The sequence below is a fragment of the Pleurodeles waltl genome, chromosome 2_2, assembly GCF_031143425.1.
Source record: "Pleurodeles waltl isolate 20211129_DDA chromosome 2_2, aPleWal1.hap1.20221129, whole genome shotgun sequence".
Taxonomy (NCBI): domain Eukaryota; kingdom Metazoa; phylum Chordata; class Amphibia; order Caudata; family Salamandridae; genus Pleurodeles; species Pleurodeles waltl.
Window position 1 is genome coordinate 916241960 of NC_090439.1, and position 15844 is coordinate 916257803.

At 49.0% G+C, this 15844-nt stretch overlaps 1 protein-coding gene across 1 annotated transcript in view; it reads left to right on the forward strand.

Moving 5' to 3' along the window:
• EMC2 (ER membrane protein complex subunit 2) overlaps positions 1-15844 on the forward strand; it is a 217638-nt gene that overhangs the window by 75892 nt on the left and 125902 nt on the right. The window contains exon 3 of the mRNA XM_069220622.1: positions 7555-7619. Within this exon, the coding sequence (XP_069076723.1) occupies positions 7555-7619 (65 nt within the window). The remainder of the gene's footprint in view (positions 1-7554; positions 7620-15844) is intronic.

The following is a 15844-nucleotide window of genomic DNA, read 5'->3' on the forward strand; positions in this document are numbered from 1 at the left end:
CAGATTATTCTAAGCAGTTCATTGTGCAGACTGATGCCTCTGAACATGGGATAGGGGCAGTTTTGTCCCAAACAAATGATGATGGCCTTGACCAGCCTGTTGCTTTCATTAGCAGGAGGTTACTCCCCAGGGAGCAGCGTTGGAGTGCCATTGAGAGGGAGGCCTTTGCTGTGGTTTGGTCCCTGAAGAAGCTGAGACCATACCTCTTTGGGACTCACTTCCTAGTTCAAACTGACCACAGACCTCTCAAATGGCTGATGCAAATGAAAGGTGAAAATCCTAAACTGTTGAGGTGGTCCATCTCCCTACAGGGAATGGACTTTATAGTGGAACACAGACCTGGGACTGCCCATGCCAATGCAGATGGCCTTTCCAGGTTCTTCCACTTAGAAAATGAAGACTCTCTTGGGAAAGGTTAGTCTCATCCTCTTTCGTTTGGGGGGGGGTTGTGTAAGGAAATGCCTCCTTGGCATGGTTGCCCCCTGACTTTTTGCCTTTGCTGATGCTATGTTTACAATTGAAAGTGTGCTGAGGCCTGCTAACCAGGCCCCAGCACCAGTGTTCTTTCCCTAACCTGTACTTTTGTATCCACAATTGGCAGACCCTGGCATCCAGATAAGTCCCTTGTAACTGGTACTTCTAGTACCAAGGGCCCTGATGCCAAGGAAGGTCTCTAAGGGCTGCAGCATGTCTTATGCCACCCTGGAGACCCCTCACTCAGCACAGACACTCTGCTTGCCAGCTTGTGTGTGCTAGTGAGGACAAAACGAGTAAGTCGACATGGCACTCCCCTCAGGGTGCCATGCCAGCCTCTCACTGCCTATGCAGTATAGGTAAGACACCCCTCTAGCAGGCCTTACAGCCCTAAGGCAGGGTGCACTATACCATAGGTGAGGGTACCAGTGCATGAGCATGGTACCCCTACAGTGTCTAAACAAAACCTTAGACATTGTAAGTGCAGGGTAGCCATAAGAGTATATGGTCTGGGAGTCTGTCAAACACGAACTCCAAAGCACCATAATGGCTACACTGAAAACTGGGAAGTTTGGTATCAAACTTCTCAGCACAATAAATGCACACTGATGCCAGTGTACATTTTATTGTAAAATACACCACAGAGGGCACCTTAGAGGTGCCCCCTGAAACTTAACCGACTATCTGTGTAGGCTGACTAGCTTTAGCAGCCTGCCACAAACCGAGACATGTTGCTGGCCCCATGGGGAGAGTGCCTTTGTCACTCTGAGGCCAGTAACAAAGCCTGCACTGGGTGGAGATGCTAACACCTCCCCCAGGCAGGAATTGTCACACCTGGCGGTGAGCCTCAAAGGCTCACCTCCTTTGTGCCAACCCAGCAGGACACTCCAGCTAGTGGAGTTGCCCGCCCCCTCCGGCCAGGCCCCACTTTTTGGCGGCAAGGCCGGAGAAAATAATGAGAAAAACAAGGAGGAGTCACTGGCCAGTCAGGACAGCCCCTAAGGTGTCCTGAGCTGAAGTGACTCTAACTTTTAGAAATCCTCCATCTTGCAGATGGAGGATTCCCCCAATAGGGTTAGGATTGTGACCCCCTCCCCTTGGGAGGAGGCACAAAGAGGGTGTACCCACCCTCAGGGCTAGTAGCCATTGGCTACTAACCCCCCAGACCTAAACACGCCCTTAAATTTAGTATTTAAGGGCTACCCTGAACCCTAGAAAATTAGATTCCTGCAACTACAAGAAGAAGGACTGCCTAGCTGAAAACCCCTGCAGAGGAAGACCAGAAGACGACAACTGCCTTGGCTCCAGAAACTCACCGGCCTGTCTCCTGCCTTCCAAAGATCCTGCTCCAGCGACGCCTTCCAAAGGGACCAGCGACCTCGACATCCTCTGAGGACTGCCCCTGCTTCGAAAAGACAAGAAACTCCCGAGGACAGCGGACCTGCTCCAAGAAAGGCTGCAACTTTGTTTCCAGCAGCCTTGAAAGAACCCTGCAAGCTCCCCGCAAGAAGCGTGAGACTTGCAACACTGCACCCGGCGACCCCGACTCGGCTGGTGGAGATCCAACACCTCAGGAGGGACCCCAGGACTACTCTGATACTGTGAGTACCAAAACCTGTCCCCCCTGAGCCCCCACAGCGCCGCCTGCAGAGGGAATCCCGAGGCTTCCCCTGACCGCGACTCTTTGAATCCAAAGTCCCGACGCCTGGGAGAGACCCTGCACCCGCAGCCCCCAGGACCTGAAGGACCGGACTTTCACTGGAGAAGTGACCCCCAGGAGTCCCTCTCCCTTGCCCAAGTGGAGGTTTCCCCGAGGAACCCCCCCCTTGCCTGCCTGCAGCGCTGAAGAGATCCCGAGATCTCTCATAGACTAACATTGCGAACCCGACGCTTGTTTCTACACTGCACCCGGCCGCCCCCGCGCTGCTGAGGGTGAAATTTCTGTGTGGGCTTGTGTCCCCCCCGGTGCCCTACAAAACCCCCCTGGTCTGCCCTCCGAAGACGCGGGTACTTACCTGCAAGCAGACCGGAACCGGGGCACCCCCTTCTCTTCTACAGAGCCAACTTCCTACACATCTGTACTGGACATTATGCTTCTAAAAGTTGGAATACTTTTTAAGAATCTAAAACTAGTTCTAGGATCTAATTCAAACTTTTACCAAACTTTTAAACTCTAAAAGCAATGCTAAACAGGGACTAACACAAGGCCCTAGCAGGACTTTTAAGAATTTAGAAAAATAGCTCAAATTGCAAAAATCTATTTCTAATGACAATTTTTGGAATTTGTTGTGTGATCAGGTATTGGCTGAGTAGTCCAGCAAATGCAAAGTCTTGTACCCCACCGCTGATCCACCAATGTAGGAAGTTGGCTCTGTATGCACTATTTCAAAGTAAGGAATAGTATGCACAGAGTCCAAGGGTTCCCCTTAGAGGTAAGATAGTGGCAAAAAGAGACAATACTAATGCTCTATTTTGTGGTAGTGTGGTCGAGCAGTAGGCTTATCAAAGGAGTAGTGTTAAGCATTTGTTGTACATACACACAGGCAATAAATGAGGAACACACACTCAGAGACAAATCCAGCCAATAGGTTTTGTTATAGAAAAATATATTTTCTTAGTTTATTTTAAGAACCATAGGTTCAAATTCTACATGTAATATCTCATTTGAAAGGTATTGCAGGTAAGTACTTTAGGAACTTTGAATAATCACAGTAGCATATATACTTTTTACATAAAACACAATAAGCTGTTTTAAAAGTGGAAACTTAGTGCAATTTTCACAGTTCCTGGGGGAGGTAAAGTATTGTTATTTTTAGCAGGTAAGTAAATCACTTACAGGTCTCAGTTTTGGGTCCAAGGTAGCCCACCGTTGGGGGTTCAGAGCTACCCCAAAGTTACCACACCAGCAGCTCAGGGCCGGTCAGGTGCAGAGGTCAGAGAGGTGCCCAAAACACATAGGCTTCAATGGAGAGAAGGGGGTGCCCCGGTTCCAGTCTGCCAGCAGGTTAGTAGCCGCGTCTTCGGAGGGCAGACCAGGGGGGTTTTGTAGGGAACCGGGGGGGACACAAGTCCACACAGAAAGTACACCCTCAGCAGCGCGGGGGCGGCCGGGTGCAGTGTGCAAACAAGCGTCGGGTTCTCTGTAGATTTCAATGGGAGACCAAGGGGTCTCTTCAGCGGTGCAGGCAGGCAAGGGGGGGCTCCTCGGGGTAGCCACCACCTGGGCAAGGGAGAGGGCCTCCTGGGGGTCACTCCTGCACCGAAGTTCCGATCCTTCAGGTGCTGGGGGCTGCGGGTGCAGGGTCTTTTCCAGCCATCGGGAAATTAGAGTTCAGGCAGTCGCGGTCAGGGGGAGCCTCGGGATTCCCTCTGCAAGCGTCGCGGTGGGGGCTCAGGGGGGACAACTTTGGTTACTCACGGTCTTGGAGTCGCCAGAGGGTCCTCCCTGAGGTGTTGGATCTCCACCAGTCGAGTCGGGGTCGCCGGGTGCAGTGTTGCAAGTCTCACGCTTCTTGCGGGGAGTTGCAGGGGTCTTTAAATCTGCTCCTTTGAAACAAAGTTGCAGTTCTTTTGGAGCAGTGCCGCTGTCCTCTGGAGTTTCTTGTCTTTCTTGAAGCAGGGCAGTCCTCTGAGGATTCAGAGGTCGCTGGTCCTTGGTAAAGCATCGCTGGAGCAGGTTTCTTTGGAAGGCAGGAGACAGGCCGGTAGGTCTGGGGCCAAAGCAGTTGGTGTCTTCTTTTCTTCCTCTGCAGGGGTCTTTCAGCTCAGCAGTCCTCTTCTTCTTGTAAGTTGCAGGAATCTAAATTCTTAGGTTCAGGGAAGCCCTTAAATACTGAATTTAAGGGCGTGTTTAGGTCTGGGGGGTTAGTAGCCAATGGCTACTAGCCCTGAGGGTGGGTACACCCTCTTTGTGCCTCCTCCCATGGGGAGGGGGTCACATTCCTAATCCTATTGGGGAATCCTCCATCTGCAAGATGGAGGATTTCTAAAAGTTAGAGTCACTTCAGCTCAGGACACCTTAGGGGCTGTCCTGACTGGCCAGTGACTCCTCCTTGTTATTCTCATTATTTCCCCCGGCCTTGCCGCCAAAAGTGGGGCCGTGGCCGGAGGGGGCGGGCAACTCCACTAGCTGGAGTGCCCTGTGGTGCTGGAACAAAGGGGGTGAGCCTTTGAGGCTCACCGCCAGGTGTTACAGCTCCTTCCTGGGGGGGAGGTGTTAGCATCTCCACCCAGTGCAGGCTTTGTTAGTAGCCTCAGAGTGACAAAGGCACTCTCCCCATGGGGCCAGCAACATGTCTCGGTTGTGGCAGGCTGCTGGAACCAGTCAGCCTACACAGATAGTCGGTTAAGGTTTCAGGGGGCACCTCTAAGGTGCCCTCTGGGGTGTGTTTCACAATAAAATGTACACTGGCATCAGTGTGCATTTATTGTGCTGAGAAGTTTGATACCAAACTTCCCAGTTTTCAGTGTAGCCATTATGGTGCTGTGGAGTTCGTGTTTGACAGACTCCCAGACCATATACTCTTATGGCTACCCTGCACTTACAATGTCTAGGGTTTTGCTTAGACACTGTAGGGGCACAGTGCTCATGCACTGGTGCCCTCACCTATGGTATAGTGCACCCTGCCTTAGGGCTGTAAGGCCTGCTAGAGGGGTGACTTATCTATACTGGCATAGGCAGTGAGAGGCTGGCATGGCACCCTGAGGGGAGTGCCATGTCGACTTACTCGTTTTGTCCTCACCAGCACACAGAAGCTGGCAAGCAGTGTGTCTGTGCTGAGTGAGGGGTCTCCAGGGTGGCATAAGACATTCTGCAGCCCTTAGAGACCTTCCCTGGCATCAGGGCCCTTGGTACCAGAGGTACCAGTTACAAGGGACTTACCTGGATGCCAGGGTGTGCCAATTGTGGATACAAAAGTACAGGTTAGGGAAAGAACACTGGTGCTGGGGCCTGGTTAGCAGGCCTCAGCACACTTTCAATTCAAAACATAGCATCAGCAAAGGCAAAAAGTCAGGGGGTAACCATGCCAAGGAGGCATTTCCGTACAGTGATGGTATCTTCAAAGTAGCACCACTTGTTGCACCAAGGCAACAAAAACGAGCTTTGCCAAAGCCAATGGGTCTTGCCTGTAACTGAGTTATTGGCTTTGTCAATGTGTTTTAGCCATGTTGTACATAAGCGTGGCTGTTGTTCAACATGGCTATAAGTTAGTTGCATACACGTGAGTGACGTGGAGTGTCACTGAGTGGAAGTGGAGTAGAATGTCATAGATTTGAGTGGCATAGAGTATCGTGTATCAAAGTGGATACACGTAGAGTGGCGCACAGTGGAGCTGCATTGAGTTTATCGGAAGAGTATTGCAGAAAATAGTGGCATATAGTGCACTGGCATAGAATTCACCGGTGTGCAATGCAGCATCTTCGAATGCTGTGGCACAGATTAAAGTGTTGCATAGTAGTGTGCAGTGGTGTAGAGTTCAGTGGAGTGGAGTGGTGTAGAGTAGCGTAAAGTACAGTGGTGCATAGTCAAGTAAAGTGTCACAGAGTGCAGTGGTGTAGAGTGGTACAGAGTAAAGTGTTGCAGAGTGATGTAGAGTATAGTCCCGTAGAGTGCAGTGATACAGATTAGAGTGGCATAGAGTGAAGTGCTGCAGGGTACAGTGGTTTAGAGTGGAGTGATGCAGTGTAGAGGTAATTAACATTGAATACAGTAGTGCAGAGTAGAGTGGTGTAGAGTTCAGTGGCGTACAGTGCATTGTTGCAGAGTAGAGTCGTAGAGTGCAGTGGTGTAGAGTGCATTCATGTAGAGTGGACTGCTGTATATTGCAGTGGTATAGAGTGCAGTAGCACAGAGTAGAATGGTGCAGTGGAGAGTGGACTCATTTAGAGTGTTTTGGTGTGGAGTTTTGCAGAGTATAGTGGCATGGAGTGCAGAAGCATATAATTCAGTGGCACACAATGCAGCGTTTTAGAATGCAGTTGGGTAGATTTGAGGGGTGCACTGGAGAGTGGTGTAGAGTAGAACGGCTTAGAGTGCAGTGGCTTAGAGTACAGTAGTACAGATTAGAGTGGAGTGGCAGAGAATGCAGTGGTGTAGAGCGAGAGTTCAGTGGCGTAGAGTGGTACAAAGTGGAGTGGCATAGAGTGCAGTGAGGTAGAGTAGAGTGGCGTGGAGTGCATTTGGATAGAGTGCAGAATAGAGTGGCATAGAGTTCAGTGGCGGAGAGTGCAATGTTGCACAGTAGAGTGGTGTAGAGTGCAGTGGTGTAGAGTGACATAGAGTGCATTGGCATAGGGTAGAGTGCAGTGACGTAGAGTGCAGTTGCACAGAGGGAGCCTCGTAGTAGGGATGGATATTATAGGTACAGCTTCTATGATCTTATTAGTTTAAACACACTTTCTTACACTGAAAGGCCAGACTTTGGCTTAGGAGCCCTCTTTCAACAGTCTCTACTCCCAATATGATGGCGAAATAAAGAGAAAAATCCTCTCCCCACCAAGTATCATATAAGACGAAAGCTAAACGCTTCATCTGCAACACACAAATTTTGTTCTAGTATTCACTTTCTTCAACATTAAAAGATGTGGGAACGTAGCTCACTCATATTGTCACTGAAACTTTTCAGCATGATTCTTTGCCACAAAGTTCACAAGCAGTCTCCAGTTTTCGGACATTCTCTATGCACCTATCTAATTACTTCACATTCATTTTAGTGAAACTTCAAATGTGGTTCCGTCAGTCTGCTCTTCTCCCTCAATCTGTGTTGATTCTGTATTTGTAGGACATTTACCATCTTATTTTTCTTGAGCCGTTCTATTCAGGCAGACTCCAGTATCTTTTAGGTTTACAGTGTATCATCAATGGGTGCCATCACTCCGTTTTATCCATGTCATCACCCCGACTCAGGGTATTACCATGAAAGTTTAATAAAAAACCAAAAACAAGTACAAACTTTAGTAACAATATTCTGAACAAAAGGCAAAATACATGTCAGTGTTACTTTGTGTTTCTTTTCTGTTTAAGAGTAATATGATGTGTTGTTTAATAATGACATACACTGTCTCGTTTTCTATTTTTAGTTTGGATAATATACGAGCAGTTGATGACTGCTGCATTGGACTGCAGCCGCGACGACTTAGCTATGGTAAGTGACTGTGCCTTTCTTTGCAGTTTTAAGATGCAATGTCATTTTGTAAAACTTAAATGGTTTTGGTCATCAAGAACTTTCTTCTTGCAATATTTTCAGAGCGGCTATTCTGCCTTGCGCTGACCGTCAGGGGGCACAAAATGTGTTATGTTGCAGCTTACTTTGATATATGTTTTGCCACGTTTCACTACACTTTGAACTTTAGGAGAATATATTATATTTCCTCTTTGTTTTACATTTTCTTGTGTCAAAAAGGTGGCAGGGATTGTGAACTCTGATAAATGCAGTAGCAATGGGATTTTACATAGTGAACCAGTTGCCCGATATGATAGGAAGGGTTTTTACATTTAGTACACAGGTCCCTTTTCAGGTCAAAGCCTACCAGACAGCACAGCAGTCCGTTTTACTAACGACATCTTGGGGCCATTTGGAAAGCTTCCCTGGAGTGCATTCCATATATTGCTTACCATTGGCGTATTGGTTTGTAACTAATATTTGCTTGCTATGTATTTACTAACTGTATTTGAAGCCATCCAGCTTGAGTTCAGCCCCTCCCTTTCCCAAACCCTATTTACTGTATTCTTCCACCAGTTCTGTATTTCAGTAAACAAACCATTAACTCTTGTTACAGTAAATCTTGTCAGATTTGCTGTACATTCAAAGACAGAGGTTAAATGTCAGGCTCTGTCTTCCAGGGAGCTCAGTGTTTACTTTTCTTTCCCTAACTTCTAGTGATAGGATTTATATGACAGTCATGATGGCTGCTGGGGGAGTGCTTGAGGAAGGTTGTGTAATGTTATTTTCTTTTTTTAGCACACAACATTTTAATGTCTGTAAATGAACTGTGAGGATATTTCAGATTATATCAGAATTAGAAAAGCAAAAATTAAGCTTATTTTTGGGTAATTCTGAAGTGTGTGGAAACATATATTAATATTATAAACACAAATCAGTACAGCAGATGATGACATTTCATTTGTGCACCGTATACTTTTATCAGTAAAACTGTGTCTATCAGATGTAATGGTCATTTCACTTGAAGATGTGTTGTCTGTAATGGCAGTGTGCTACCACACCATGCCTATTCTACTCTGTGCCACTCTACTCTACCATTCCACACTACGCCACTCCACAATGCGTCAGTGCACTCTACTCTGCTAGACTCCACTCAACGACACTCCACTCCATGCCTCTCTACTCTACACCACTCCATTCTATGCCAGTGCACTCTATCCCACACTACTCTACTCTGCAACACTGCACTCTTTGCCACTGCACATTACGCCTTAGCACTCTTCTCTAATCTAATCTGCAGTTTATGCCACTCTATGCCACTGTACTTTGCTCCTCTACTTTGAAACTGTATGCCACTGCACTCGGCATCAATGCACTCAGTGTGCCATTGCACTCAGTGCAACCCCACTCTACTGTGCATCACTCCACTCTACTCTGCATCCCTGCATGCTACACCACTTTACTCAAAACTACTGCACTTTATGCCAGTCTACTCTGCACCGCTGCACTCTATGCCAGTATTCTCTACTCTGCAATACTTTATGGCACTGCACACCACACCATTGTACTCTACGCTACTCTTACTGCCCTCTACACCACTCTTTTCTACTCTGCACCGCTAAACTCTGTGCCACTGCTCTATACTCCACTCTTAACCACCCTACACCACTGCATGCTACTCTGCAGCAATCTACACCACTCTTCACCACTATTCTGAGGCATTCTACGCCACTGCGCTGTATGACGCTCTACTCTGCAAGACTTCACTCTTTCCCACTGAAAGCAAAGACACTCACTGTACTCTACAATACACCACTCTACAGCATTGTGCTCTACATCACTGGACTCTACGTCTCTATTCAGCTCTGTACCACTATACTTTGCTCCACTCTACTTTGCGCCTCTCTACTCTGCGCCACTGTACTCTACCCAGTGCACTGTACCCACTGCACTCTACTCTGCACCACTCAACTCTGTGCTGCTCTACTGCACTCTACGCCACTCTAATGTATTCTGCTCCACTGGACTTTACACCACTGTACTCTATGCCACTTTGCCATGCACCACTCCATTCTACCTTGCACCACTCCACTCTACCATGAACACTGTGACCGTGCCAGCAGACACGGAGGTGGCATTGTCATCATACACAAAGAATCGAACACCACCACTGACGATGAGACAATGCCGATCAAGGAACACATGGACTTCCAGCTCTGCACAGATGACAAAACCACCATCAAAGGCTTCGTCACTTGCAGACCCTCAGGACCACTAACCAGCCTCAGCGGCGCAATCATTGATTTCATTACCTTTATCGCCATAGAATCCAAACACTACATCTTCATGGGAGACCTCAACTTCCACATGAACGACCCCACTAACACCAACTCCACTGACCTCGAGGAATGACTGGACAACATCGGCCACAAGCGGCTGGTCGCAGAACCCCGCACAGAGCAGGGCACACACTGGACCCCACCTTCAAGGCCTGTCACAGACTCAGATACAGCCACACCACGGAACTCAGCTGGACCGACCATTCCATCGCACACTTCACCATCACCGGACCTCCCTACACCCCCTATCCGCCACAGCACCCCCTTCCGCAGCTGGACCACGGTCAGTCAGCACAAGTGGAGCGATGCCCTCAGTATCACCCATCCCATCGCCAGCACCGCTGACCTAAACCAAGCAGTAGAGAACTTCAACGCCTGGATCACTAGCGGCGCCAACCGGGTCGGTCCCACCAAGCCTGCTGAAACACACAAATCCACCAACCAATTCAGCTGGTACTCCCCAGACCTCAGTATGTCGAAATGAAGATGTAAGCTTCTCGAACGAAGATGGTGAACCAGCAGGACCAACACTGACTGAGATGCCTTCAAATCAACCTTCAACAGCTACCACCACCAGCTCAAAGCCATGAAAAAGGAGGCCCTGACCCGCTAGATCGAGACCAGCGCCGACCAGCCATCGGCAGAGTTCACCAGCCTGTCAACCACCGAAAACCCGACCCCTTCTTCCCAGGAACTCTGCGACACCCTTGCTGTCCACTTGCATAACAAGATAGCAACCATCTATAGAAACTTTGACACCCAGCCCACAGACCTCTTCAGTGTTCATCGACCACTGCCGCCAATCATCCGCTCACCCCATGTGTAGGAAGTTGGCTCTGTATGTACTATTTCAAAGTAAGAAATAGCATGCACAGAGTCCAAGGGTTCCCCTTAGAGGTAAGATAGTGGCAAAAAGAGATAATTCTAATGCTATATTTTGTGGTACTGTGGTCGACAAGTAGGCTTATCAGAGGGTAGTGTTAAGAATTTGTTGTACACACACAGGCAATAAATGGGGAACACACACTCAGAGACAATTCCAGGCCAATAGATTTTTATATAGAAAAATATATTTTCTTAGTTTATTTTAAGAACCACAGGTTCAAGATTTACAAACAATACTTTAAATGAAAGGTATTTCACTTAGGAACTTTGAATTAGCAAAATAGCATATACAGTTTTCACACAAATGGCAATAAGCTATTTTAAAACTGGACACAGTGCAATTTTCAACAGTTCCTGGGGGAGGTAAGTGTTTGTTAGTTTTGCAGGTAAGTAAACCACCTACAGGGTTCAAAGTTGGGTCCAAGGTAGCCCACCGTTGGGGGTTCAGAGCAACCCCAAAGTTACCACACCAGCAGCTCAGGGCCGGTCAGGTGCAGAAGTCAAAGTGGTGCCCAAAACGCATAGGCTTCAATGGAGAAGGGGGTGCCCTGGTTCCAGTCTGCCAGCAGGTAAGTACCCGCGTCTATGGAGGGCAGACCAGGGGGGTTTCGTAGGGCACCGGGGGGGACACAAGTCAGCACAAAAAGTACACCCTCAGCGGCACGGGGCGGCCGGGCGGCCAGGTGCAGTGTGCAAACAGGCGTCGGGTTTGCAATGTAGTTCAGTGGGAGACCCAGGGGTCTCTTCAGCGATGCAGGCAGGCAAGGGGGGGGGGCTCCTCGGGGTAGCCACCACCTGGGCAAGGGAGAGGGCCACCTGGGGGTCGCTCCTGCACTGGAGGTCGGATCCTTCAGGTCCTGGGGGCTGCGGGTGCAGTGTCCTTACCAGGCGTCGGGTTCTTAGAAGCAGGCAGTCGCTGTCAGGGGGAGCCTCTGGATTCCCTCTGCAGGCGTCGCTGTGGGGGCTCAGGGGGGGGTCAACTCTGGCTACTCACGGGCTCGCAGTCACCGGGGAGTCCTCCCTGTAGTGTTGTTTCTCCACAAGTCGAGCTGGGGGCGTCGGGTGCAGAGTGCAAAGTCTCACGCTTCCGGCGGGAAACGTGGAGTCCTTTTAAAGTTGTTTCTTTGTTTCAAAGTTGTTTCTTCTTTGGAGCAGAGCCGCTGTCCTCGGGAGTTCTTGGTCCATTTAGATGCAGGGTAGTCCTCTGAGGCTTCAGAGGTCGCTGGACCCTGTGGAACGCGTCGCTGTAGCAGTTCTTTTGAAGTGGGGAGACAGGCCGGTAGAGCTGGGACCAAAGCAGTTGGTGTCTCCGTCTTCTCTGCAGGTTTTTCAGCTCAGCAGTCCTTCTTCGTCTTAGGTTGCAGGAATCTGAGTTCCTAGGTTCTGGGGAGCCCCTAAATACAGAATTTAGGGGGGTGTTTAGGTCTGGGGGGTTAGTAGCCAATGGCTACTAGCCCTGAGGGTGGCTACACCCTCTTTGTGCCTCCTCCCTGAGGGGAGGGGGGCACATCCCTATCCCTATTGGGGGAATCCTCCATCTGCAAGATGGAGGATTTCTAAAAGTTAGTCTCCTCAGCTCAGGACACCTTAGGGGCTCTCCTGACTGGCCAGTGACTCCTCCTTGTTTTTCTCATTATCTCCTCTGGCCTTGCTGCCAAAAGTGGTGCCGTGGCCGGAGGGGGCGGGCAACTCCACTAGCTGGAGTGCCCTGGGGTGCTGTAACAAAGGGGGTGAGCCTTTGAGGCTCACCGCCAGGTGTTACAGTTCCTGCAGGGGGAGGTGTGAAGCACCTCCACCCAGTACAGGCTTTGTTACAAGCCACAGAGTGACAAAGGCACTCTCCCCATGTGGCCAGCAACATGTCTGGTGTGTGGCAGGCTGCTAAAACTAGTCAGCCTACACGGATAGTCGGTTAAGGTTTCAGGGGGCACCTCTAAGGTGCCCTCTGGGGTGTATGTTACAATAAAATGTACACTGGCATCAGTGTGCATTTATTGTGCTGAGAAGTTTGATACCAAACTTCACAGTTTTCAGTGTAGCCATTATAGTGCTGTGGAGTTCGTGCATGACAGACTCCCAGACCACATACACTTATGGCTACCCTGCACTTACAATGTCTAAGGTTTTGCTTAGACACTGTAGGGGCATAGTGCTCATGCAGTTATGCCCTCACCTATGGTATAGTGCACTCTGCCTTAGGGCTGTAAGGCCTGCTAGAGGGGTGACGTATCTATACTTCATAGGCAGTGTGAGGTTGGCATGGCACCCTGAGGGGAGTGCCATGTCGACTTAGTCGTTTTATCCCCACTAACACACACAAGCTGGCAAGCAGTGTGTCTGTGCTGAATGAGGGGTCCCCAGGGTGGCATAAGACATGCTGCAGCCCTTAGAGACCTTCCCTGGCATCAGGGCCCTTGGTACCAGGGGTACCAGTTACAAGGGACTTACCTGGATGCCAGGGTGTGCCAATTGTGGAAACAAAAGTACAGGTTAGGGAAAGAACACTGGTGCTAGGGCCTGGCTAGCAGGCCTCAGCACACTTTCAAATCAAAACTTAGCATCAGCAAAGGCAAAAAGTCAGGGGGTAACCATGCCAAGGAGGCATTTCCTTACACCATGGGACTCAGTACACTAAACACAACCAGGCTAATGAACTTCAACCCAGTCGGGAGCTCACTCCAACCCATGCCCCCACCAACTCTTCAACCATGAAAGGGACAACATGAGCCACAAGCTCACCATCATCCTCAACGCCTCCATCGCCATGGCCACCTTTCCCGATGCCTGGAAACAAGCAGAGATCAGACTCATCCTCACGAAACCCTCCGCAGACCCCAGCGAGCTCCAGAACTATCATCCCATCTCGCTGCTCCCACCAAAGTCCTGGAGAAGGCCATCAACCTCCAACTCACCTGGAGAGAAACCACCTACTTGGCCCTTCCCAATCAGGATTCGCTGCAACAGACGATGTCCGCATCCTACTCAATGAAGGAGAATCAACTGCCCTGATCCTGCTCGACCTCTCTACAGCTTTCAACACTGTCTCCCACCACACGCTCATCGACCGACTGCACCAGATCTTAATCACTGACAATGCACTCAGATGGATGCCATTCTTTCCCATGGGTTGCACACAAAGAATCCGTCTTCCGCCCTTCACCTCACAACACATGTAAACTATCTGCGTGTCCTGCAAGGCTCAGACTTCCGCCCAACCCTCTTCAACATCTACATGACACCCCTACCAAACATTGTCAGAACCCACAACATCAACATATTCTCCTACGTCGTCGACACCCATCTCGTCCTCTCTCTCTCAGTGCACCCGACCACATGGAAGACTAACTTTCACAACTGTATAAAGAACGTCTCAGCCTAGATGAAGAACAACTGCTTGAAGATGAACATGGACAAAATGGAAGTACTGATCTTCGGCAGACACACCTCCCTCTGGTACGAATCCTGGTGGCCATCTGAACTTGGACCCACCCCCACGCCGACACACCACACCCACAACCTTGTCATCATACTAGACAGCGAACTCTCCATGAAACGTCAGGTCAACACTGTCTATGCTCTCATGCTCTGCGAAGTGTTCAAGTGGCTCCCCATCAGCACTAAGAAAAAACTGTGACACAGGCCCTCATCACCAGCAGACCAGACTTTGACAATGCACTCTATACAGGCACAACCATCCAAATCATGAGTAGACTCCAGATGATCCAGAACGCAGTAGCAAGACTAATTCTTAACCTATCCAAGAGAACCCACATCACCCAGCACATGAAAGAGCTTCACTGGCTTCCCATCTGAAAGAGATGCCAATTCAAGCTTCTGATCCACACCTACAAAACCCTCAACGATCAGGGACCCACCTACATGAACCACCGCCTGAATTTCCACTTACCTCACAAGAACCTCAGCTCCATTCACCTCACCCTCACACAGATACCACAAATTCACCACTGCCTCACCAGAGGACGGTCCTTCTCCCAAACTTGGCTCCAAGTCCTGAAGCACCCCTCCTTCCCCCCATCACACCTGCTGACTCACTTCAGGAAGAAACCCAAGACCTAGCTCTTTGACCTCAACTGATATCTGCAGCGCAGCACCTGGATATCATCTCAGGTGGTAAGCCGTGCTATATAAGTACCGCTCAATTGACTGATGAACTACTCCACTGTATGCCACTTCTCTCTACTCTGAAATAATGTGCTCTACGACACAGCATTCAGTGTCACTCTACTCTCCTACTGCACTCTACACCAATTCACTCTACACCTCTTTACTCAAATCCTGGCCTGCCTCTTAACGGCCATTCTCAGCATATATTCCAATACATCAGTCAGGGTGCGAGTATTCTGAAATTTTGCCAGTTCAGCAATGATTTATACAAACGGAGGCCTGAAACAAGGCTGCATCCTTGTGGCCTATGTTTCAATCTTTATTTAGCTGATCAGAGCTAGGCAAGGGATTTCCTCCTAAAATTGAGGGCAGCCGTTGACATTTTTTTAAAATACTCCCATGACACCATTCTTTTGGAACGTACCACAATAGGATTACAAAGTTCTTTCCATATGCTTGCAGCCTTTTACAAAGCTATTAAGCTGTGTAACAACATGTTCAAGATTCTGGTCTTCGGCAACAGGAAAATCAAGTTTAGCACTTGCCATGTATATGGACAAGAAATTGAAAGAGTCATTTCAATAAAGTATTTGGGGGTTTTACTAAGCAGTTGTGGCCCGTCTGCCTCCCAGATTGAAGCATTGACCGCAGTAGAGAATTATTTAAATTTTGCTTTCCAGCAGCTCCACAGCAGTCTTTCCAGTCCAGACCTAACAGTTATCTGCAAAGTCATTGAAACAAGCTGATGCCTAATCTGACATATGGTTCATTTGTATACAGGGAGTGTTTGTTTCCCTGGCTTGACTGTACACAATGTCACAGCTACTGTCTGAAGTATACAGGGCAGTCTGCAATTGC